The sequence below is a fragment of the Onychomys torridus genome, chromosome 16, assembly GCF_903995425.1.
Source record: "Onychomys torridus chromosome 16, mOncTor1.1, whole genome shotgun sequence".
NCBI classification, from domain to species: domain Eukaryota; kingdom Metazoa; phylum Chordata; class Mammalia; order Rodentia; family Cricetidae; genus Onychomys; species Onychomys torridus.
In genome coordinates, this window is record NC_050458.1 from 49860730 (window position 1) to 49887893 (window position 27164).

At 40.0% G+C, this 27164-nt stretch overlaps 1 protein-coding gene across 1 annotated transcript in view; it reads right to left on the bottom strand.

Annotated features, from left to right (window-relative positions):
• Positions 1 to 27164, bottom strand: part of Smc1b (structural maintenance of chromosomes 1B) — a 78276-nt gene that overhangs the window by 13925 nt on the left and 37187 nt on the right. Inside the window, exons 13-19 of the mRNA XM_036208957.1 lie at positions 18639 to 18776; positions 17985 to 18101; positions 17082 to 17188; positions 12432 to 12573; positions 11451 to 11596; positions 9824 to 9977; positions 2958 to 3053 (exon numbers count right to left, since the gene is read on the bottom strand). Of these exons, the coding sequence (XP_036064850.1) occupies positions 2958 to 3053; positions 9824 to 9977; positions 11451 to 11596; positions 12432 to 12573; positions 17082 to 17188; positions 17985 to 18101; positions 18639 to 18776 (900 nt within the window). The remainder of the gene's footprint in view (positions 1 to 2957; positions 3054 to 9823; positions 9978 to 11450; positions 11597 to 12431; positions 12574 to 17081; positions 17189 to 17984; positions 18102 to 18638; positions 18777 to 27164) is intronic.

Consider the following 27164-nt stretch of genomic DNA (forward strand, 5'->3'; position numbering starts at 1 on the left):
ACCAAATCATATCCTTACACCCCTCTAGTTATTTTTCAAGCCTCTTCAGGAATACAGGATGGCAAATGCCTGATCCATCAAAGCCAATTAAGTTAAGACTCTACCCCTGCTGCATGATCAGAGGAACCCCTCTAACAAAGACCTTCCTCAGCAGAAAACATTCCTGCTCTGCATATTTTTAATAGCCACTTACAGTTAGGAACAATAGTTTCCTGCTGAAAGATTACACTTCTTAGCTCCCCTTATGGGCTTAAGGAAGTAATTTCCATCCCTATTAAGGCTGCCACCCATCTTCTGTAGCATTGGGCCATCCACACATATGGGTGACAAAACTGCTCCCTCACCATGAATTAACATGGTACCACCTGAGGTCAGACCAAGCCCCTCTTTCTGCCTTCTGTCCCTATACATCTGTCTTTAAATATTCTAACAAAGTAGGCAAATAAAAACTAAAGAAAACATCTGCTGGGGATATAGCTCAGGTAGTAGAGGGCTTACCTAGTATGCACAGAGCCTGGGTTCCACCCCTAGCACTTTATACATTGGGTATAGTGAGGCATGCCTATAAACTCAGTGCTTGAGAAGTGGAAGCAAAAGTATCATAAGTTTAAGGTCATCCTCAGCTAATAGTGAATTTGAGATCAGCCTGGGTTACATAAGACCCTGTCTCAAAAAACCAACAAAATAAAACTAAATATTCCAGAAAACCATCAACACAAAATAATTTACTGGATAATGAGATAGAAAAGGACTTTTCTAAACTAATGTAAATTGAGAAAGCAGTAAATAAAAAACTGTAGAGAAGACAAAAGCCGTCACAAATATAATCAAATAATCCAACAAGTTTCACAAATACATTAACACGTGATGTTTAAAGATGTGGGCTTTGTTACTCAGCATCATCCTCGTTTTTCAACATTGCCCGTGCTTTGAGAAGGTGAGCCATTCTCACCTGTGGGGCCGTGTTGAGGGACTAGGAATAGCAATGACTGACTCAGAGCAAGGCTAAGTTCACTTGAGCTACTGGCTCAGGAATGAACATGTATAACAAGGAGATAATTGCTCAGGCTTTCTAGGACTAATTTCAGTTTTAGAACTGTACTACTACCCCAAAAGGCAGGTTCACTTCTCCGAAGATGCTGGCAGTGTGGGGTAGGTAGCCCAGATGGCAGCAGTCACTGTGCCCGATGAGTTCAGGTCAGCCAGCCTATAGTATGACTATCTCATAAAAAAGAAATAGGTTACCTATTTTCTACTATTTGCAATAGGCATTTGGCATTCATCCTGCTCCAGGCTCAGAAATAACACCCTTGACATTTCCCGAGGGATGAGATGAAAGGAGCTCCTGTTATTCACAGTCCGCCCCTTTCCACTGTAATGAGGTAATGCCAATCAACTGACTCAAGAACTGACTGCTGGTGTACCAAATGGGATTAGAAGCTTGTAACTTTTATCATGTCCTCCCTGGGAATGAAGAGAAAATAGGGATTCAGTTTAATCAGTTACCAGTTGAATCAGTCATGCTCTGAGGGGGGCAGGAATCCAGGTTGGTGGACACATGGACAGGCTGGCAGGGCAGCACACCTACAGGAAGCAGAGTGCATGGGAGCTCTGTACCTCCTTCATTCCTGTCCTATGAATCTCTCTCACTTGGCTCTTCCCATGTTGTATCTTTCATAACAAATTGGTAAATGTATAATAAATCATTACCCTGAATTCTGTGTATGAATCTAGCAAATCACTGCACCTGAGGGCTGAGGCACCCCTGGGTGACTGGCATCTGTAGTGCAGGTATAGTTGTGCCCTGAATTTGTGGAATCTGATAGGCAGTGGCAGACCAGAACTGAACTCTAACATTTCCAGCTGGTGTTCAGAGAACTACATAACTGCTACTTCTCTGGTGTTGGAAACACTATACACAGATGTTAGGTGGTGTATGCACATATTTGTGTGTGTGCACACGTATAAGTAGAGGCCAGAGGCTGCCTTTGCTGTCTTTTCTTCAGTTTCTCTCCATTTTATTTTTATGTAATTAATTATTTTTAAAAAATGACAGGGGTTGTGGATTTAGCTCAGTGGTGGAGCACTTGCCTAGCAAGCTCAAGGCCCTGGCTTCAATCCTCAGCTCCACAAAAACAAACAAACAAATTACAAGTGTTTTTGCCTGCATGTGTGTCTGTACACCACTTGCATGCAGTACCCATGGAGGCCAGAAGAGGACATTGGATCCTTTGGAACTGGAGTTACAGATGCTTGTTAGTTGCCATATGGGTAAAGGGAACAAAACCTGGGTCCTCTGGAAGAGCAGCCTATTCTTACCACTGAGCCATCTCTATAGCTCTCTACCTTATGTTTTGAGACAGGATCTGTCACTGGATCTGGAGCTCACTACTGACTGGCTAGACTACTAGCCAGTGAGCTTCAGGGATCTACCTGTCTCTGACTCCCCAGTTGTGGGATTACAGACTTAAAACTTCAGCACCTGGCCTTTTCTGTGGAACCAAACTCAGGTTACTATGTTTGCTTGGCAGGCACTTTACTGGCTGAACAACCTCTGCAGCTCCTGTTTTGGTTTTTGGAGACTGCGTTTCATGACACACGAACTGACAGTCATTCTCCTGCCTCTATCTCATAAGTGCTGGGAATGCAGGCATTTGCAATCATCACCCCAGCTTTCTTTTTTCCCTTTGTCTCTTCCCCCACAAAACAACAAATGCTACCAACCACCCACCTCAAATATCTTAAACCTAACCATATAAAAATGATTCTATAGTATTTTTTTCCCTTCGAGACAGGGTTTCTCTGTGTAGCTTTGCGCCTTTCCTGGAACTCACTTGGTAGCCCAGGCTGGCCTCAACTCACAGAGATCCGCCTGCCTCTGCCTCCCGAGTGCTGGGATTAATATAGTATTTTAATATCTAATGTTACTGTTAATCACAAACAAATCTTTAAATTACCTTCAAATCTTCCCTTAGAGGACTGTAGTCTATTTGGATGGATGCTTCTTTGTCATAGATATCAGCTGTTGCCTGGGTACTTTCTGTTTCAGTTAACTGAAAAACAGACATTCTTGTCTGAATAGTAGTATCCTCTACTCCAGCCACTTGCTGAGTCATTCAGATCAAAAGTTAACCCCTTGAATAGCAACCAAACAGATACAAAGGCCTGGTCTCAGTCATTCTTGACATACTCATGCACCAGTGTCCTGTACTCACTTTGCTGCAAGCACACCACCTTACTGATAAAGCAGTTGGAAGCCACACTCAGGGCTGACATACTTCCCTCTATCAATGCCTGCATGTCTGCTCAATTCTCACCTCAGCTGCCTCCTAGCTGCCTTCCCTTAAGCTGTCCCTTCTTTCCTATCTAAGTCTCTGGGACCCACTATCAACACTCAGTTGCTAGGTTTTCTCCTTTTTTTTCCCTGTTAGAATATATGAATATCTAATATAAAAAAAATTTTAAAAAGAGGAGAAAATTACTGTATTCAACTATTGTTTGGCTGTTGGTGTAATGTTGATGAAAACCAAAACTTACAAAATGAAAAAAGAAAGCCTTATTCATCCCTTAGTAGACTTCTTAGCAATGTAAACTCAATAAAACTACTTTTTGAATTAAGTTTATGCTTTGCATATAGTATTTGTTAAAACAGCTCAAATGCAAGTTAAAGCTGAATACAAAATGTATTGCAGAAGCTCTATATCTCATGAGTGTATATGAGAGAAGATATAACATTTGTCTGTGTTTGACTTATTTTGCTTAATGTCATGATCTCAAGTTCTATTTTCCTTCAAACAATATAGCAGTCTTTATAGTTGAACAAACTTTCATGTGTGCATATACATTTTCTTTACTCATTCATCTGTTGACTAGAACCTAGATTAGCTCCACATGTTGGCTATTGTGAACAGTATTATAATAAACACAGATATGCAAGTGTATCGGTGGTATGCTGATTCCTCAGGGCACATAAAAGTAGTAGTATATCTGTATCATATGGTGGGTTTTTGTTTTTGTTTTACTTTTTTAAGGAACCTAAGTGTCAATTCTTGTTGTTAGTTCTTGAGTTGCTGGAATCCTTTTCATTAAGTTCTTGCCTCTATCCATATTTTCTTTTTTCTGTCTTTAAACAGATTTAATTCACTTTATTTTTCTTGTATGAAAACCCTTATGTGGTGGCCACAGCTGGAGCCTGGGTCCTCTGAACAGACACTCTGGTGTGGGTTTTCACAAGATGGTCAGTGAATTCCTGATAAGGAGATTTGGTGAACACAGTCTCTTTCTAGAGGCTGGGGATCACGTAGCTGTAGGTCTTGGAGACGGCATCAAAGATGGCCTCGGCAAAGTTGCCCAGGGTGGCAGTGCAGCCCCTGGCTGATGTGTAGCAGTCATCAATACCTGCTATTATCAGTAACTTCTTAGGCACAGGAGCAGAGATGATGATGCCAGTGCCTCTGGGGGCAGGGATGAGACACACCAACACAGAGACACAGTAGCCTGTCACTTTGCATGGAAGTGTGGGGCTTGCCAATCTTGTTCCCCCAGTAGCCTCTCTACACAGGGACAATGGACAGCTTGGCCAAGATGATGGCCCCTCGGATGGCAGTGGCTACTTTCTTGGAGCATCTACACCAAGACCAACATGATCATTGTAGTCCCCAATAGCAACAAAAGTCTTGAACCTGGTCCGCTTTGCCAGCCCAAGTCTGCTTCTGCACTGGCATGATCTTTAGAACCTTATCCTTTAGGGATGCACCCAGGAAAAAGTCAATGATCTCAGATTCCTTAATGAGAAGGGAGAACAGATAGATCTCCTCCAGGGACTTGATCTTCATGTCCTTAGCCAGGTGGCCCAGCTTGGTGATGGGGATCCACTCCTGTCTTCAGCTTTACCTCCACAAGCCCCACGGCATCAACCATGGCCATTTTGACAACCGTGGCCCCTAAGACCACTGCTGAACTCTCCATGGAAGTCGCCGCAGCCTCCTAAACCTGGGCCCCCAGGTCCTCCAGGTCTCTAGGTCCTCCCACTGCACTGGCCATTTGGTGTTTTTCCGAAGAAGAAGAAGAAGAAGGAAGAAGAAGGAAGAAGAAGGAAGAAGAAGGAAGAAGAAGGAAGAAGGAAGAAGAAGGAAGAAGAAGAAGAAGAAGAAGAAGAAGAAGAAGAAGAAGAAGGAAGAAGAAGAAGAAGAAGAGGAAGAAGGAAGAAGAAGAAGAAGAAGAAGAAGAAGAAGAAGAAGAAGAAGAAGAAGAAGAAGAAGAAGAAGAAGAAGAAGCCGCCGACGCCGCCGCCGCCTCTACCCATATTTTCAAGTGTTCTGTTTCCACCAGCAGCTTCAGAATTTCAGGGCTCACATTAAAATCTTTGTTTATTGTGAATTTATTTCACATACTGATAGGAAAGGAGAGTTCCATTCTACATGTGACATATAATTTTCCCAGTGTCCTTTGCTGAAGTCTTTTCACCAATGTTTGACTTTAGCACTTTTACTGAAAAATCACACTGCTAAAGTGTATATACATGTTTTCCTTCGGGAACCTCCATTCTGTTCCACTGGTCTGTGGATCTTTTTTTTCTTTTTCTTTTTTTTTTAAATGTTAGTAGCATGCTGTTTTATTATGGCTCTGTCATATAATCTGAGATCAGGTATTGTAATACTCCAACACTGCTTTTTCTGCTTAGGGTTGCTTTTACTATTAAGTCTTTTGTACTTTCATATAAATTTTAGGATTGTTTTCTTTTTCTAGTTCTGTGAGGAATGCCATTGAAACTGTGATAAGAATTGCACTGCATCTGTACACTGCTTTCAAGTATGATGGGCATATCCAAAATATTAATCATTGATGCATGAGAGGTCTTAATTGTCTTCAATTCTCTTATTCAATTTCTTTAGAATTTTAAAGTTTTCATTGTAGAAGTTTTCCACCTTTTGATTTGGTTTATTCCTAGGGTTTTTGTCGTTGTTGTTGTTTGTTTTTTGAAACAGGGTTTCTCCGTGTAGTTTTGGTGCCTGTCTTGGATCTCACTCTGTAGACTAAGCTGGCCTCGAACTCACAGAGATCTGCCTGGCTCTGCCTCCCGAGTGCTGGGATTAAAGGAAGCGCCACCGCCACCTGGCTTGGTATTTTATTTCTTTGAAGCTGTTGTAAATATGTTTTTCCTTATTTCTCAGCAGGTTTATTATTGATATGTACAAAAGCTTTACTGACTAGATTTTTCTATGCCTTTAGTTTTTAATCTCAGCTCCTTCTATCATATTCTGTTTCTTACTGGTATTATTTATTCATTTAATAATAACTGGACTGCCCAAATGTAGGAAAGGCATCATGCCAAAACTTGTTATATCTTATAGTTTTTTTTTTTCTATTGGAAATAAAACTGTAATGAACTGATAAATAAAAACATCACACAACTAGATTAAGGTGCTACTTAAACACTTGCCCAGTCTCAAACACTATGTATTTTAGGGTTTTTGTTTTGTTTTAGTGTGTTGGGGGCAATGGTTAGACAGGGTTTCTCTGTATATCCCTAGCTGTTTTGGTACTTGCTCCATAGACCAGGGTGGCTATGAACTCAGAGATCTGCCTGCCTCTGCCTCCCAAGTGCTGAGATTAAGGTTTGTACTACCAGGCCCAGCTAGAGTTTTACACTTCCACTATCGCTTACATTTCTACTTACCTATCATACACACACAAAACAAAACAACATTACAAAGTTGAAACTAGGAAAACAATTAGCTCTGTATCCTCTTTCTTATGTGTCCTTTTGCCTGCACTCCACTCTTAACACATTCTACTCTGTCTCCTGAGTGCTGGGATTAAAGGTATCTGCTACACCACACCCAGCTCTTAGGTCTTCCTTTCTCATTGTTACACTGTAGTAATGCACTTATACCAGTTACATATATATACATATGTACGTACACACACACACACACACACACATTATAAGCCAGGAAGGATCTATATATGAGAAGAAAAAGTGACTTTTTTTTTCCTGACTTTGGATCACCATCTTTTCAAAACGTGGTAGGTATTAAACACTTTGCTGAGAGAAAAGCTGAGGATATGAGATGTTGCACTGGAGCTTCTGAATTCTCAATCCTGTCAACAGTAAGCCTCATGGAAAATTAGGCAGCTCAAGGGCTGGGTTCAGATTCCAATTGTCCTCAGGTGATGAGCTCAGCTTCTTGTCATCAAAAGCAGGTCTGTATTTTTTCTTTTAAAACTTAATAGATTTTTGTGGTGGTTTGAATGGGAATGGCTCCCATAAGTTCATAAAGTTGAATACTTGAGTCACCAGGGAGTGGCACAATTTGAAAGGATTAGGAGGTATGGCCTTGTTGGAGAAAGGAAGTGTGTCACTGGGGTTGGGCTTTGAGGTTTCAAAAAGCCCATTCCAAGTCCAGAGACTCTTTCTTCCTGTTGCCTGTGGATCTGGATGTAGAATTCTCAGCTCCTTCTCCAGCACCATGTCTGCCTGCAAGCTGCCAAGTTCCTTGCCATGATGACAATGGACTAAACCTCTGAAACTGTAAATAAGCCTCAATGAAATTCTTGCCTTCATAAGAGCTGTCATGGTCAGCCAGGCAGTGGTGGCACACACCTTTAATCCCAGCACTTGGGAGGCAGAGGCAGATGGATCTCTGTGAGTTTGAGGCCAGCCTGGTCTACAAAGTGAGTTCTAGGATGGCCAGGGCTGTTACACAGAGAAACCATCTTGGCGGGTGGGAAGGGAGGGCGGAGAAGAGCTGCCATGGTCATGGTGTCTCTTCATAGCAAGAGAACACTGACTAAGATTTAAACATTTTTTATGTGTAAATGTCTTGACTGAATGTATGTATGTGTACCATGTGTATGCTTGGTACTTGTGGATGTTAGAAGGCAATGGATCCTCTGGGACTGGAGTTACAAAGAAGGTGATGAACCACCTGATGTGGGTGTAGAAATTGAACTTGGTTCTCTGCAAGAGCAGCAAGTGCCCTCGTCTGCTGAGCCTTCTCTCCAGCCCCACACTGTACTTTCCATTGCCTGAGCTAAGCCTCCTACCACCTGAACTTGCTGGTGTGTTAGCATCTAGTCTTCCATTTCACTATGCCTCCTTGAATGTCTCCCACTGTGAGGGCTGTGGCAGGTTGACTCTAGACACCTTTACTTGTGACTGATCTTATTTTCAGGCTCCCAAAGTAGCTCAATCTTAAATTGGTTTCTTCTCAAGATGGCACTGAGCCCATGGGAAGTGACAAAGAAGACTTACTTTCTCTTGTTGACTGACCATGATAGAGGAGTCACTATCTCACCACAGTCCCCAATAGGATTCTAAGTTTTTGAGATCTTTCATGGGCTTGTCCTAGGGCAAAACTGCTAGTTTCTTTTTTTTTTTTTTTTTAAACAGGGCTGCTTCTACTCCGCCTCTTCTATCAAGGAGTCATGGAAGTCAATTTTCCATCAGATGGTCTTCCAGTATTTCTCTTGGAAAGAATCTGTTATCTGTTTCTTCTTTCTTAGTACATATTCTACCTTTTGTAATTTTACCATAGTACCTGGAAAATCCCCCCCCCCCCCCCAGGGTTTCCCTGTGTAGCTTTGCGCCTTTTCTGGAACTCACTTGGTAGCTCAGGCTGGCCTCGAACTCACAGAGATCTACCTGCCTCTGCCTCACGAATGCTGGGATTAAAGACGTGCGCCACCACTGCCCAGCGGAAAACCTCTTTCTTTTTGCCTTTTTTCTCTTTGTCTTTTACATTTGGTGTTTTAAAGCCATCTTTAAGCTCATAGATCTTTAACTTTGTTTAATCTATTAGTAAGCCCATATAAAGTATTCATTTGGTTCTGCTTAAAACCCCCACCCTGTTTAAATTATCCTTACACACTGACTATCCAGTGGAGTTCTCAGTTTATTAATCACGTTTGTCTTAAATTTTGATCCTGATACTATCAACAGCCCCATCCATTTCTTAGTTTAACTCTGATGTTGGTTCTGATACTTTTCCTGACAGCTAGCTATGTGCTGAGCAAAAGGAGCTACTATGCAAGCTTCTGTGCCTGGACTATGAATTTCACAAGCTTCTCAGTGCATTTTTTCTTCCTTAGGTGAGACATGATGGTGAGAGATGTCTGGAGTTGAGGACTGTTAACACTTAAGCACTGTTAACCTCAGAAGATGAGGTTCTGGTAAAGTAATTTCTCCAGCAGGCAGCAGACATTGTTAAGTGAGAACCTGATGTCACTTCAGAAGGTTACAACATAAAAAAGTGCAAGGTCCGTTGAGCAGTGGTAGTTTACACCTTTAATCCCAGCACTCAGGAGGCAGAGGCAGGTGGATCTCTGTGAATTGAAGGCTAACTTGGTCTACAGAGCAAGTTCCAGGACAGCCCGGTCTACAGAGCAACCTTGCCTTGAAACACCAAAAAGAAAAATTAAAAATAAACATATACACACACAGAGACACAGACACACACAGATAAGAACGTAAGACCCTAAGATTGGCTTTCCCTAGAGCTCTCATATATGTTTATATAACATCTATAAACGTATGTCTGAGACAGGACCCCGCTATACGGCCCCGAATGGCCTTGAACTCTTGGTCATCATCTCAGCCTTCTAACTCCTCAAGTGCGAGGTCTACATAGTCTGCTACGACCATTTAGAAACCATACTTTTCTTTTTAGATAACGATTCCTATTAATTCATCTTACTATTTTAGTATCTGCCTTGAAATACCCTGACACAAACATTTTCCCCGTTCCTTTCCTAGAAAGAGCTAAAGAAACCACAGCACGAGCAGTTAAAGACATCACATATTCTATTTTTGGCTAGATACCTCCACTTCAATGATGTCCTCCAATGACCCCAGCGCAAGACTTATCTCAATGTCCTGAACTTTGCAATCCAGCAGCAAGTTATGCTTCTCTAGTAGCTTCTGTTCCAAAGAACCCTGAACGATTACAACTTCTTTCTGTAATTTTCCCACTTCCCTGTAAATACAGGTATGAATGACTTTATTCATTATGTAATTATACCAAAAAATAACATGTTACATTATAAACATACATGAAAATGTTACTTTCTAAAGGTTTATTTATTATGTATATAGCATGTATGCCTGCAGGCCAGAAGAGGGCACCAGGTCTCATTACAGATGGTTGTGAGCCACCATGTGGTTGCTGGGAAGTGAACTCAGGACCTTTGGAAGAGCAGCCAGTGCTCTTAACCTCTGAGCCATCTCTCCAGCCTGAAAATATTACTTTCTTATGAGAGCTCCAAGTGCCAGTCCCTGAATTACACATTATCACTCCTGAGAAAGAGTATCAATGTATGCATTTGATCTAAGAGAACATTTTTTTCATAGACATTTCTTTAATCAGAGATGGCAAAGACCCTGCCTTCCTTCAGTTATTTTAATTATTTTTCTTGAAACAAGGTTTTGCTATTTAACTCCTGTTGACTCCGAACTTTGTATTATTTTGCTTCCTACTCCCAGTTGCTGGGATTACAGGTGTGTGTCTCCATATCCAGCCCCAAATACTTTATTTTTAAATCTGTGCAATTTTCACCCTGCATTTCCTCTTCATATAGGCTGTGATTTTAGAATCTTAAACTAGGAGACTGTCACTAGGCAGACAGATACCAGATCAGTTATTGCATCCCTGACAGCTGGGTTTCTATCACTAATGGAATGCCTTAACTGAAAGTGGGGAATGAGTGTTAACACTAAGTCAACAAGGACCTTTAAACAGCATCAGAAAATGGACAAAAACAGAAAAAGAGAACAGATCAGGATACACGGGGAGGTGGAGGAAGATGAGTGGTTTTCAAGAGTATAAAGAGGGATGGGAATTTAGCTCAGTGGTAGAGTGCTTGCCTAGCAAACGCAAGGCCCCTGGGTTCAATCCTCAGCTCAAAAAAAAAAAAAAAAAAAAGAATATAAAGAAAGCAGAAACAACTCTGTTGAAATGAAATACAAGAGGCTAAATCTCAAAGCACTGAAGGTGTCTAGATAGTGAGGAAAATTATGACAGGCCAAGGGTTAGAGCAAAAAAAGTGTTCATGGTCCTGTCAATCACAGGACAGCAGATGTCATTTAGACACAAATCAACTGATTCAAGGCACTGACTGTCCTCATTATGATGGCATATATACTTGTCGGGCACCAGATACTGCTTTAAGTGCAGACATAGACAAGAAGGAATCCCTAGATGACAGGAAAATACCAGTATCAAAAGAGATTCAGAGTAAAGGACTACACAAGGGTTCAGTTTTCAGCTGCCAAAAAGAACTTCACTGTCAACTGTCCTTGTTTTCTCCATGTTTAGAACATCGGAAAGATATTATGTGGGACCCAGAGCAACAAAGGATAAACATTCAAACAAGTTTAGATTAAAAAAAATCAAACTGGAAGTATAAGTTTAGAATATTAGCCAGGTCTTTCAAACTGAAGTATTAATTACCTATCAACAGCAAGAAACTTCTTGCGTTCCTCTTCAATTTGAGTATGAATTTTCTCAATGTTGGCACTCTGAGTGGCAAACACTTCCTTAATTTGTTCTTGCTTCACCATGAGTTCATCCACGCCTTTCAGACATTCTTCTTCAGTCTGAACAGAGAGAATTTGTGTGTGTGTGTGTGTGTGCATAAAACATTTTGTATTAGTACAAAAAGGTTCTGCTATTATCTGTAAAAACACCTACTCATCTTAAAAGAAAGCCCCTTATCCTGTGTGCTCAGATTGTGACCCTTTTATCCTACAGATTTTGGGACCTAGTAATCATTTCCTATCTTTGTCTTTCCTTTTGAATTCTCTTCAACCTGCTGCCACCTGAATTGTGTTCTATTCGTCCAGTGGAAGTGCTCATGAGGCTATAAAATGCCAGCCTGTCTTAACAGTTTTTATCACTTCTTCCTTCCCATAGTTCTGGGCTTCTGTACTGCCTCCTCTTCTGTCTTTCCTCCTAAAATTTCTGAATTTTCTAGAATCCTAACTGTTTCTCCATTGCACCACGCTCTCCACCTCCCTTAGTCTCAGCCCTTGTCATATGCTTTTAATTTGTTCTACAAACTAGGAACTCCTGCCATACCTTGAACATATCAGTAATCTAGCTCTCAGGAGGCTGGGACAGAATTTTGAGTTTGAGACCAGCATGGTGAAATGCTTTTGAAAACAGAGCAAACCATAACTCAACCAGTAATTCTGAAGTCTGTAGTTCCAGTCCAGAATTCTCTTGTCATCTACATGCTTAAGTCCTCTCTGCCACTGTTTTCTCTCTTCCTACTTAACAACAAATAATTCATCAGTTCTGTTCGTTTTACTTTGTTTCTGAAATGTTGCCCCCATCCCAACGAGGCACCCTTGCGTGCTCAAAAAATTGCTACTCAATGAAAGAAGTCATAACGTCAACAAAGTGGTACTTCAGCCACCCATAGTAAATTACCTTCTTTAGGTTATCAATGTCTTCTCTGCCTTTCTGGATAGTCATTTTTAATGTGCCGATCTTATTCAGTTTCTTCTTAAGCTGATTTCGACTATATTCAAGCTGAATATTAAGCCGAGTTTTTTGTTTTTCAAACTCTAATCTAGTATAATAAAATCAATCAATATAAGAAAAGTACGTTGATTCTTTTAACTTTTTTCAGATTAAAAAAATTAAGTATATCTGTGGGTTTATGTGTACCACATTTGTACAGATGTTCACTGAGGCTAATGGGCATCAGATCCTTGAAACTGGAGTTACAGGTGATTGTGAGCTGCCTGATGTGGGTGCTGAGAACCAAACCTGGATCCTCTCCAGTATATTTAAATAACCTTATGTCAGTAAGTTTGACAACTTATAAAATACACCAAGTTCATAAAGACACAAATTACCAAAGCTCACCTAAGAAATATATACTGTAGACTAAATGATGAACAATCCTGTATTTATTAAAGACACTGGCAGTAAAAACCTTTCCATAAAAGTGTAGGTAGCCAGCAGGGTGGTGGTGGCGGCAGTGTACACCTTTAATCCCAGCACTCGGGAGGCAGAGCCAGGCGGATCTCTGTGAGTTCGAGGCCAGCCTGGTCTATAGATCGAGATCCAGGACAGACACCAAAACTACACAGAGAAACCCTATCTTGAAAAAAACTAAAAAAAGTGTAAGCAGCCAAGTAGGAAGAAACTATCAATTCTATGCAGTCTCCTCCAGAAGGAAGAGACCTCACAGCTGAAGTTTAACATTACCTTGATGGCAAACATTACAATATTAAACAAAACAAAGCAAAACTACAGGTCATTATACTTAAAAGAGACAAAAAATTTCCAACAAAATTTTAGTGAACCCAAAAATATTTGAAAAGGATAGTTCATGATGACTAAATTGGGCACATTTTATGTAATCAAGGTTGTTGAACATTTGAAAATCAATGTAATTTATTACTGAAACTTAACATATCTTTAAAACTCTAATTATATAAGGATCTAAATAATTACCAGAGAAAATATTTAAAAATTCAACATTCACATATGGTAAGAATTTCCATAAAGAATTCCTCAATTTGACAAAAGTATTTTAACATTTATGTATATTATACATTACTGTAGAAATCTGAATGCTTTTCCCTTAAGAATTAATATGTCCTCATCACTTTATTCATTATGAAGACAGTGCAACAGGCAAGAAAAAGAAAAAAGAAAAAATACTAACTAGTCAGGAAGAAACAAAACATTTTATTTACTGAGAATATGATTTTCTCTCTCTCTTGTCTTTTTGGTTTTTTGAGACAGAGTTTCTCTGTGTAGCCCTAGCTGTCCTGGAACTTGCTGTGTAGATCAGGCTGTCCTCGAACTCACTGCGATCTGCCCGCCTCCACCTCCCAAGTGCTGGGATTAAAGGTGTGTGCCACTACTTCCTGTCGAGAATATGATTCTCTACATAGAAACTCTACAGAAATCTGTCAAAGGGCTAATAGAACTAATGTGTTTAGCTAGGTTTCAAGATACAAGGTAAGTTTAAGGAAAACTAATTTTATTTCATTAAGAAGTTTTATAATTTATGATTTGTGTGTGTGTGTGTGTGTGTGAATGATATGTGTGTGGAGGAACATATGCCATAGTGCAAGTGTGGTCAATGGACAACTTTGTGGAAGCTATTCTTTCCTTGAATCTTTCCAAGGGTTCTGGGGCTTGAACTCAGGTCACAAGGCTTCATGGCAAGTGCTTTACTGGTAGAGTCATCTTGCTGAAACTACTTTTAATTCAATATACTACCAACATACAATTTTAAACTGAAATTTAAAACAACTCAATTTGCGAAAGCACAAAGATATGAAATGCTGAGGAACACATGTCATGAAATAGGCACAAGACTGAACTTCTATACTGAAAACTAAAGACCATTGATGAGTGAAGTTAAAAATGACTGAAAATAGACATGTTTGTGGATCAGTGTTTAGTTGTCAATTCTTCCCAAGACGATCTCTAAATTTAGTAGGATCCAAATAAAAATCTCACAGGTTCTTTTTAAGAATACGTGGTGGTTTGTGAGAAAATGGCCCCATAGGGAGTGACACAATTAGGAGGTGTGGCTTTATTGGAGTAGGTGTGGCCTTGTTGGAGGAAGCATGTCACCCCCAACCCCCGTTTTGAGTTCTCTTTTGCTCAAGCCACACCCAGTGTGACACACAGACAACTGTGGATTAAGATGTAGAACTCTCAGCTTCTATTCCAGCACCATGTCTACCTGCATGCCTCCATGTTCTCTGCCAAGATGGTAATGGACTAAACCTCTGAAACTGTAAGCCAACCCCATTAAATGTTTTCCTTTATAAGAGTTGCTGTGGTCAAGGTATCTATTCACAGCCAGAACAGCAATTGAAAAATTGATTCTAAAACCTATGGAGAAATGGAAAAGACCTAGAATAAGAAAATAAGGGTCCTGACTCTTCTCCACTGCTGAACTCTCAGCCCCTACAAAGGGCACCTACTACATGAAAAGCACACAGTAAGTACAAGTTGAATGAATGAAGGGGATATGAAAGTGTTATGGAGATTAATAAAAAGACTGTAGGCCAAATGTTGATAATTTTGATTTGAAAAACATTTTCTCTCTTTTGGGGGGGAAATTGGGTGGGGAGACAGAGTCTGTCTTATGGAGCCCTGGCTGTCCTGGAGCTCACTACGTAGACCAGGCTGGCCTCAAACTCAGAGATCCACCTGCTTCTGCCTCCCAAGTGATGGGATTAAAAACATGTGCCACCATACCTGAAAACATTTTTTCTCAAGGACATGTATTACTTTTATATTTCAATGTATTTGAATAGATGATACACACATGTGGTACAAAATGCAAAAGATGAAAGATAAACAAAAATTAAAACTTCTGTTTTTCATCTCGGCTTTCCTGAGGCAGCCACTGACCATTTCTAAACACGGATGTATGTACATGCTTTCCAGGGTACCATTTGTCTTCTGATTTTCTTTATTTGTCATATAATGTAAGTTTTTCTATATATTTGTATTTCATTTATTTGGGTTTTATTTGCTTGCTTGTTTTTTTGAGACACAGTTTCTCTGTGTAGCTTTGGCTGTTCTGGAACTCACTCTTTAAGCCAGGCTGACACTGAACTCAGAGATCAACCTGCCTCTGTGTTCTTAGTGCTGGGATTAAAGGCAGGTGCCACCACTGCCCAGCTTATTTTTAAATGTTTATTTATATGTGCTTGTCTCTGTGTGTATGCCATATGCATATGGATGCCCACAGGGGCCAAAAGAGGGTGTTGAATGCCCTGGAGCTGAAGTTACAGACAATTGTAAGCCCTCCAATACAAAGCTGAAGTTATAGACAGTTGTAAGCTCTCCAACACCAGTGCTGGAAACTGAACACTGGTCCTCTACAGCAGCAACCAGTACAGTGCCCTTAACTTGGAATGATTTATCTAGCCCGAAGAGATTAATATTACAAACTCTCTTATGACATATTCTACTATTTTTAAATTTGTATTTTTTACATTAAGAGGTTTTTTATTTATTTATTTATTTATTTTTAATTTTTTGAGACAGGGTTTCTCTGTATAACAGTCCTAGCTGTTCTGGAACTCAATTTGTAGACTAGGCTAGGCTACCATGGAACTCACAGAGATCTACTTGCCTCTGCCTCCCAAGTGCTGGGATTAAAGGCGAGCACCACCATAACCTGACAACATGATTTATTAAAAAGTACAACTTTTGCCTGGTCTATAGAGTGAGTTCCAGGACTGCCAGGACTGTTACACAGAGAAACCCTATGGGGGGGGGGTTTCTTTTGACCACTGACATTACATATCAAATCCCTCCTTGTAAATGTATTTCCAGACTCTACTTATGAGCTAGTTCCTCATGTATTATACTATGTTTTAAAATTTGGGAATTGGGGGCTGGAGAGATGGCTTAGTGGTTAAGAGTTCTTGCTGCCCTTTTAAAAGAAGGCTGAGTTAGGTTCCCAGCACCCACACTGGGTAGCTTCTAGTTGCCTTTAACCCCAGCTCAAGGGTTCTGACACTATCTTCTGTCCTCTAGAATGTCTCACACATGTACATATAGCATACATACAGACATTCACATATAAACTTGAATCTCTAAAACGAAATAAAGTACAATATGTGAGTTATAGTCCCACCACTTACTAGTTTCCTTCATATTTTTCTTGTCTAATTCCTATGTGAACTTTAGAATCAGCTTATTTAAAAAAAAAAAAAGAAAGAAAGAAAGAAAGAAAAAAAATCCTCTCCATATCAGTGGTGTTTAAACTACAGATTAACTTAGGGAGAAATTAGCTTCTTTATAAAGAGAACTGGTATGGCTTTCCTTTTTGTTCTAGTTTCTGTTAGATTTCTTTGTAAGAAACTGAAGTTTTACTAGCTTCTCCATCCCCTGTAGTACTTAATATCAAACCCAGGCAGAGCCTGATGTATGCAAGTGTGATCAACTACTATACTGTAAGTCTACCATTACTAGCTATTTCTTGTTGAACTGAAATAAAGCCCACTTCAAGCTTAATTCCTTTAAATTAGGGAATAGTTATTTTTACATGTATATCAATACTGCTTACCAATTTTTAAATAAAAATACCTTTTTTGATCATTTTCTTGCTGCTGTTTAACATGTTTGTCCTCAAATTCACGGATATTTTCCACACCAATTTCTTCACAGAAGTCTTGGAATATTTCATCTTCTACCTTTTAAGTTATTTTAAAACAACTGATTTAATAACCATTTTTAAGAATACATAATCAGTGTTATCATATTTCACTTTTAGCTTTTCCTGAATTAGGTCAAAAGCTAATCAGTGCATTCAGCCCAGTGCTTTCTCGTCTTTATCTCCATAAACGATCCTCATATTATTTTCAACGTTCTTATTTAGAAAACATGAATACATGAAAAAGTTCATGAACTGGCTTTATTAAATGGTATTACAAATGGTCTGATAAAAGCTGTAGAGATTCTATGTTCTTTAGCCCTCCTAAAATATAATGTTCTACGTTAAAAACATGTATCCTTTATATGAGTAAGATGAAACATCTTGGACAGTAAAAACAACTCAGGATTAGAGCACAGAATCAGTAATAAACTCCAAAAAACTGGTACAATCTCAATCCAACAATACTATCTAGCCTCAAATACAATTGCATTTTAATAGTAAGTCATGTTAAAAACTTGTGGATTTCAGTTAAACACAAATGTGAAAAGACTGATACAGCAGTAAGTAACATTAATGCCAGTGGATAATCAAAATCATGGGAAACTACAGAGGTCCATGATCCTCTGTACTGGTAGATCATATTTTGATATTATGCTCTGTTCTGGGCATGAACAAATAACAACATCCAAAGGATGATTTCTTTGAATCTAATCTTGAATCCACAGTTGTGTGTACATAGCCAAGAAGCCCTAGCTCTGGTCTAGAACTATGCCAAGAAGCCCTAGCTCTGGTCTAGAACTATGCCATTTAATAACAAGTGTAATATTTATTACCTTATCTATCTTATCTTGCAATTCTTCAATTTTTTGTTGCTGTTTGTTGATTCCTTCATTCAACATAGTACACTGAGAATCAATATTCAGCAATTCACTTTGTAGCTGAGATTGCTCCTAATAAGAAAAAAATTCTGCTTAATGACTTATTTATATACAATAAAGCTAAAACCATGATAGATGTCTTTTACAATTAATGAAGGATCGTTAGCTACAATGGATTCTGGTATAGCCAGATAACATGATTAAATACTATAGAAATCATCAGGGACTGTAACAAAATCTTAAACATGGAATAAAGTATTTACAATTACTTAACGTTATGTAAATATCATCCTTTTTTTTAGGGGGGGGAGGGTTTTCTGTGTAGCTTTGGCTGTCCTGGAACTCCCTTTGTATTAAAAGTGTGTCACTAAAACCTGGTGTAAAAACCATTCTTAAAATTCTATGTTTTAGCCAGGCAGTGGTGGTGCACACCTTCCATCCCAGCACTCGAGAGGTAGAGGCAGGCGGATCTCTGTGAGTTCTACAGAGTGAGTTCCAGGAAAGGCGCAAAGCTACACAGAGAAACCCTGTCTCGAAATCCCCCCCCCCCAAAAAAAATTCTATGTTGTGATACAAATTTCCACAAAACTTTAGACAAGTCTACATTACCCGGTAAAATGCAGGAAGATGCTTCTTTTTCATCATCTCTAGTTCATTTTGTGAATATTTGAGTCGTGTATTGGTTCCTTGTACTAAAGTCTGTATTTGTTTCAGATCTGTTTCCTTTCGGAGTGTCTTCATTAACTCCTAAATAGAAAAATATAAAAACATTTTACAGTGGAAAAGCACTTTTACTATTCAGTACTTTGATAATAAAGACTCACTGATTTTGCACACAAACATTCAACAACTTCTTCCAATAAGAGATATGATCTGGGGAATGTAGAGACATCTCAGTGGTTAAATTTCAATCCCTAGCACTCACATTGTGGCTCACAATCATCTATAACTTCAGTTCCAGGAGATCCAATGCCCCCTTCTACCCTTTGCAGGCATCAAGCACTCAGGTGGCACAGACATATGTGCAGGCAAAACACTCATACACATAAAAAGGGGTGGGGTGCTGGAGAGACAGCCTGGTAGTTAAGAGCACACTGGATACTCTTACAGAGGACCCTAATGTTCAATTCTCAGCACTTACAGGGTAGCTCACAACTGTATAATTCCAGTTCCATAAAGTTCCTGATGACCTTTTCTGGCCTCCATGGGCACTGTATGCATGTGGGACATAGATATACATTCAAGCCAGAACACCCCCCCCTTTCTATATATATATGTATATCATATATTTTATCACATAAAGTAAAAATGAAAGACTGGATGTTTAAGTACATTTGTCATCTGGAGTAAGGTAGCATACAACTTCCACAAAAACTAACAAACTTCCCAACAGAAAAGACAGGCATGAAAAGTGAAAAACAATGCTAAACAACACACCTGTCTTTACATCTCAAGTATTGGTGTTTTATTTCATACAAGACATTCACTACAGTGAAACTGATTGGTCAAAGGTGTTATTGTTTTTTTGTTTTGTTTGTTTGTTTTGAGACAGAGTTTCTCTGTGTAGCTTTGGAGCCTGTCCTAGAACTTGCTCTGTAGACCAGGCTAGCCTCGAACTCATAAGAGATGCCTCTGCCTCCCAAGTGCTGGGATTTAAAGGCATGAACTACCACCACCACCTGACAGTATTATTGTTTTTATTATTGTCTGTAAGCAGTGGATAAATGTTCTTTCCCTTACACTTCACTAGAACTATGTATTGAAAATTTCAAGACTTATTTATAATAAAGCAATCTCAATTTGTATACTATCACAAGCATGTCCTATTTCCTGACCATATGGGTGTTGTCTTTCAGTCACTAATAACTGAGAGAGAGAGAGACTGTGTGTGTGTGTGTGTGTGTGTGTGTGTGTATACATTTCATGTGTGTGCAGTGCCTGTGGAGGCTGGAAGAGGGCATCAGTTCCCCTGGTGCTAGAGTTACAAGTGGCTATAAGCAGTTCAACATGGGTGCTGGGAAACAAACTCAGGTCTTCTGCTATAGCAGCAATATCTCTTAACTGTTGAGCCATCCTGTATCAGTCAGGGTTCTCTAGAGTAACAGAACTTATAGAATGATATTCTCTCTCTCTCTCTCTCTCTCTCTCTCTCTCTCTCTATATATATATATATATATATATATATATGTGTGTGTGTGTGTGTGTGTGTGTGTGTGTGTGTGTGTGTATAAAGAAGATTTATTAAAATGATTTATAAGTTGTGGCCAAGCTAATCCAACAATGGTTACCCATGAATGGAAGGTCCAAGAATCCAGTAGTCATTCAGTCCATGAGACTGGATATCTTAGCTAGTCTTCAGTTTATGCTGGAATCCTGAAGAAGTAGGCCCTAATGCCAGTAAAGGAATGAACTTGCCAGCGAAAGTGAGTGTAAGTTGGCAGAGTGAATCTTCCCTCTTCCATATCTTTATATAGGCTTCCAGAAGATGGGGCCCAAATTAAATATGGGTCTTCCCACCTCAAAGATCCAGATTAGAAGTGGATCTTCCCACTTGAAATTAAGCAAAAATCCCTTACATGTGTATATTCCCCTTTTGAGTTTTAGCTAATTCTAGGTGTAGTTGACAACCAAGAATAACCATCACAAGTCCATCCCTTGTCAACTTGACACAATCATATCTCCTTATGTCACGATTAATTTCCAAATGAAAACAACCAGGTCATGATTATGCCTAACATGATATAACTATCCCACATACACTTGTGAACATGTATTTAACCAGGTAATAACTACACCTAACATGACAACTGCAAACAGATTATAAATTTAGAATAGGTGGCAATGTCCCTTGAAGGACATTCTTCTAGTATCACAAACATAAATATGATAACCACTGATAGTCTCTTAATTATATGATAAAGATATTGAGAAAAGAAATTGTACAAATATCTATACAAACACATTTCTTTTTTCAAGACAGCATTTCTCCAAGTAAAAACTATGGCTGTCCTGGAACTCTCTTTGTAGACCAAGCTGGCCTCGAACTCACAGAGATCCACATGCCTCTGCCTCTTGAGTGCTTGGATTAAAGGTCTGCATCACCACCACCTGGTGATTACACACACATTCTTAACAAAACATATCTCAGAAACATTCATGTCAATTATAATCCTTTGGTTTCTGAAACTAGTCACATAGCCTTAGATAGTATTTGTAACCACCTTCTTCTACTACCCATTTCATATTTCCTCCACCCTTAGCAAGCGCTTCAGCAGATCTTGGCTCTTTTCCTGGAGGAGTGACCAATACCTTTATTCTGGATGGTCTTGTGCCCTTTGTCATCCTGCAGTTTCCCACTGACAATCACAGGATGTGGTAGCACCAAGAGATGTCCTAAAGGATCTCCTGTACTCCAGACATAATCTTTCTTACCTCTATTGTGGAAAAGCAACCCAATTTCCCCATGGTAATCTGGATCAATCACCTCTCCTGACACTGTTATTCCTTTCTTAACCTGTTGGCTTAAGGGCATCAGAAGCCCAAAGTGGCTGGAGGTTGGCAGGAGTCTGAGCTTCTAGTTGAATGAAATGTTTGTTGTGGCTACTGGTAGGAGTGCTCCCCAACTCTGGAACCAAAACTTCTAGGTCAGCAGAACTTAAGGTTGTGAGAACAGGAAGCAAAAATTTTCCTAATGGGTCACTAGGAGCAATAGTAAGTGGAACCACTCCTTGTTTCCTGGACCTGTGGATTCTGGCTATGGGAGAAACTGTACCATATATTAGACATTGATTCAAAGCATATACTGCCTTCTGTTGAACCATGACCTAGCCTTCCAGGCTACTGCCACCTAATTGGTGCTGGAACTGTGCCTTCAAAAGGCCATTCCATCTTTCTATCAGGCCAGCTGCTTCAGGATGGTAGGGAACATGGTAAGACCAATGGATTCCATGATCATGGGCTCACTGTTGCACTTCTCTGGCTGTGAAGTGAGTTCTTTGATCAGAAGCAATACTTAGGGAATATCATGATGGTAGATAAAGCACTCTGTAAGTTCACAGATGGTAGTTTTGGCAGAAGAATTATGTGCAGGAAAGGCAAATCCATAACCAGAGTAAGTATCCACTTTAGTAAGAACAAAGTGTTGTCTTTTCTACAGAGTAAATGGTCCAATATAGTAAACCTACCAGGTTGCTGGCTGGTCACCCTGAGGAATGGTGCCATATCTGGGGTTCAGTGTTGGTCTCTGATTTTGACAGATCTGGCACTCATCAGCAGCTGTAGCCAGGTCGGCCTTGGTGAGAGGAAGTCTATGTTGTCAAGCCCATGTATAACTCCCATCTCTGCCACCATGGCCACTTTGTTCATGGTCCACTGGGCAATAACAAGAATGGCTGGGTAAAGAGGCTGACTGTCCACAGAATGGGTCATTCTATTTACTTGATTAATGAACTCATCAGCTGAGGTCACCTTTTGATAAGCATTTATATGAGACACAAGTATCTTCACATCCTTCACTCATTTGGAAAGATCTATCCACACACTTCTTTCCTAGATGTCTTTCTTACCAATTTTCCAATCATACTCTTTCCAAGTCCCTGACCATCCAGACAAGCCACTGGCTATAGCCCACGAATCACTGAACAATCACAATCTAGACATTTCTCCTCCAAACAAAATGTATGACCATGTCTACTGCTGCTTGGGTCCAGTCATGTATATACAACTTCCATTTGATAATGGATTGCTCCAATGTACATCCTACTTTGAGTTAGTGGATCATATGTAACACCCAGTTCATGATGGGCAGCCCTGATTGCATGGTAACTTGATGGCCCACTGTCAGATGCTCAGTTCCCACTAAAGCTCAATAGCAGAACAAGAGCTGTCTTTCAAATGTAGAATTGCTGTCTGCAGATGATGATAGAGCCTTGCTTGAAATTCCTAAGGTCTCTTCTGTGTTTCATTTATAAGGGCCTGCCAAAGGCTCCAAACAGCATCCCTATCTGCCACTGATACCTCAAATACCATTGGATTTGTTGGATCAGATGGTCTAAATGGTAGAGTAGCTTGGTCCTATTGAATAGCTTTCTCTTCTTCCAGGCCCCACACAAAACTAGCAGCTTTCTAAGTCACTTGGTATATTAGCTAGAGTAATACACCCAAGTGAGAAATGTGCTGTCTTCAGAATCCAAATAGGCCTACTGAATTTGTGGTGGGACAGACCAGGTACAATAACTTATCCTTTACTTAAAAAGAATATCTCTGCGTCCTCAAACTACTGGAATCCTAAGAATTTCACTGAAGTAGAAGGCCCCTGAATTTTGGTTTCCATCCTCTGTCGCACACATATGTTACCAATGAGTCCAAAGTGGTTGCTACCTCCTGTTTACTTGGTTCAACCAGTGTAATGCCATTAATATAATGACTGATGTGATAGTCTGTGGAAAAGAGATGGCCAAGAGTTGTTTGAGTTAAGTTATGACACAGGGCTAGGCAGTTAATATATCCTTGAGGTAAAACTGAAAGCAAATTGCTTCTGTTGGTCCTTATGGATAAGTACCAAAGAAATAAAATAAAATATACTTGCCAGATCAACAGCTGTGTCTTAGGGTTTCTCTATTTCTATGAGGGGAAACCATGACCACAGCAACTCTTTGGGGTTTTTTGTTGGTGGTGGTTTGTTTGTTTGTTTGTTTTTTTCAAGACAGGGTTTCTCTGTGTAACAGTCCTGGCTCTCCTGGAACCCACTTTGTAGACCAGGCTGGCCTCAAACTCACTGATATCCACCTGCCTCTGCTGCCCAAGTACTGGGATTAAAGGCATGTGCCACTACCGCCCAGCCCACAGCAACTCTTATAAAGAAAAACATTTAGTTGGGGTGGCTTATAGTTTCAGTTACCATCATGGTGGGACATAGCAGTATGCAGGCAGACATGGTGCTGGAGAGGGAGCTGAGAGTTCTACATCTTAATCCATAGGCAATAGGAAGTGAACTGCGTGCCACACTGGGCATACCTTGAGCATAGGAGACCCCCACAGTGATACACGTCCTCCAACAAAGCCACACCTTCTCCAACAAGGTCACGCCTCCTAATAGTGCTACTCCCTATGGAGGCCATTTTCTTTCAAACCACCACAAGCTGCTTACCATGTATCAAGAGATACATTAATCTGCTCAAGTAAGGACATCACATCTACTATACAGCAACTGAAACTAGAGTGAGTGAGTTTTGGATAGTCAACTGCCATTCTCCACTATTCATCTGTCTTCTGTAGTAGCCAGATAGAGTTAAAGGGAGATGTGATGGGAACCACTGCCCTGTATCTTTCAAGTCCTTGATGATGACACTAATTTCTGCAGTTCCTTGGGATGTGATATTGTTTTTGATTCACTATCTTCCTTGGAAGAGGCAACTCTAAAGGCTTCCATTTAGCCTTTCCAACCTAATAACCCTCACTCCACAGGTCAGTGAACCAGCGTGAGATTTCTGTCAACTTCTAAGTATAGCTATTCCAATTATACATCCTGGGAGTGGGAAAATAACCACAGGATGAGTTTAGGATTCACTGAACCTACTGTGAGTTGAACTTGAACCAAAACTCCATTAATGATCTGATCTCCATAAGCTCCTACTTTAACTGCAGGGCCACAATGTTTCTTGGGATTTCCCAGAATCAGCAACATGTTCCAGTATCCAACCAGTATCCAACAGACCCCAGAAAGTCTGGTCACTTCCTTTCCCCCAATGTACAGTTAACTTTGTAAAAGGCTGTAGGTCCCTCTGGGGAAGGTCTGGGGGAAGACTAACAGTAAAACTTTTAGGTATTTCATCCAGGTCCTTCCTCAGGGGAACCTGGCCATCCCTTTGTTCAAAGGTTTCTGGGTCTGTAAACTGGTTCAAGTCTGAAAATTAGTTCATGGGCCAAGATTCCCTTTTTGTCATAATCCAATGTAGACTTCCTTTCATTTGTTTGATAATTTTTCACTTATAAAAACTGAACAAAAATGAAATACACTTGTTTATCTATTTCATGCCTAAAAACACTATAATTGATTAGCCAGTACCAAAGGTCCATACAAATCAAGCCACCATGACATTCACTTTGCCTATGCTGACCATTATGGGTCAGGCCATTATGGACACTACTTTGTGCTGCCCATTACAATAACTACAATCACCTTGACTTTGGTGATTCAGTACTGCCATCTGGACCCTGCTACTTCAGGGCCAAATTAAACCCACTGCATTTAATTCATCCAACAGAGCATCAGCCTCTCTAGCCCTGGCACAAGGTAAAGGGTGATGGCAAAGCTCTTCAAATGTGCTGGTGCCCCTCTCACCTTTTTTTTTTTTTTTTTTTGGTTTTTCAAGACAGGGTTTCTGTGTAGCTTTGCGACTTTCCTGGAACTCACTCTGTAGACCAGGCTGGTCTCAAACTCAGAGATCTGCCTCCCGAGTGCTGAATTAAAGGCATGCACCACCACCACCCAGCTAAAGAAAGGTGACCCCCCCCCCAGCTGAGGACTGAATCCAGGGCCTTGTGCTTGCTAGGCAAGCGCTCTACCACTGAGCTAAATCCCCAACCCCAACCCCTCCCCTCTCATCTTTTTACATCTCAGAGGATTAGTGAAAGGCATGACTTCTGGGATTTCCCATTGTAGAGGATTAGGTTTTACCCAGTGTACCCACTCTAGCATTGCAATTTCCTGAACCTTAAAATCCCTTCATCAACACCAAGCCAAGTGATATCAGGCATCTCCAACTCCTCTTCAGTAGGCCATCTTTTGAAAAATGCTTCAGCCAACCATTCAAATGGACTCTGCCCCCCACCCTTTTAAACTGTTCAATCTTCCATATTAAACCTAGAATCTCTACTCAATGGGCTCATATCAATAAAGTCTCCCCAATCCAGTTTTATGTTCCTTTGACCATTACCCCTCAACTTTAAAATCCATTCCCACACACATTCCTCAGATTTCTGTTTGGATGAATTAGCAAACTCATTAAGCTCTTTATTAGTGTAGTACACATTTTCATGGACTACACTTTCTACCTCCCCTCTAGGAGCCTGCTTTACCTTATGTCTGGTTATAGGTCTAGAGGCAACTAATGGTAGGTTCCAAAGGACATCAGTATTGTCAGAGACAGAAAAGGCAACATTTCAAGGGTGAAAGTTTAGCTTCTGTTGAGGGTGGAGACTACACTCTTAGATTAAACCCTTGAGACTCTGAGAGTTCAAAGTTCTCAGGGTCCTACTACACATCCGCTTCCAAGTTATAGAATCCCATTCTTTACCAATTAATGCCCTTAACTGCCAACACCCTCTGAAGCTGATACTTGAATTTTTGCTGTAATTCAGCCAACCTTATAATGAAGGCTTTGGTTTTATTTTCTGCAACTTGAGCTGTGGCTGCTGGAGAGAAGATTCTCCTCTAGGGCATACTTAGAAACCTTTAGATTGTTAATGTACATCTGGAGCTGGTCATTTTTATCACTAAGTTTATTGTTGTCTTTCACCATATTCTGAGATGCTAGAAGTTGGTTAATTTTATCACAAATCTCATTCTTTTCCTTTATCAATTTATGCAGAGATGTTAGGAGCGACCAGTATCATCATTTTCCTTAATTTTCCACAAAATGTCAAAAGTTTTATATGAGTCACCAAATCTATTGCCACGTATAATTGGTGAATTGAGATAATCAAATGCACTTGTCTCCTTAAATTTGTAAAATAGGGGCTGGGGATTTATCTCAGTGGTAGAGTGCTTGCCTAGCAAGCACAAGGCCCTAGGTTCAGTCCTCAGTTCCAGAAAACAAAACAAAACAAAAATTTGTAAAAGAGTTCACACTATGGGCTGTCAGTACTCTCCAAGCTTCTAAGAGAGGCTTCAGTAACTCGAAGTGCTGGCAAATTGGAAAGCCTATTTCAGATACTTAAAATATTCATCTTATACTTCTGTTACTCTAGATCATTTTCTGGTACCAAAATCTGTATTAGTCAGGGTTCTCTTGTGTAAGTTTATGGAATGAATATCTATCTATCTATCTATCTATCTATCTATCTATCTATCTATCTATCTGATTTATTAGGATGACTTATAGACTGTGGTCCAGCTAATATAAAAATGGCTGC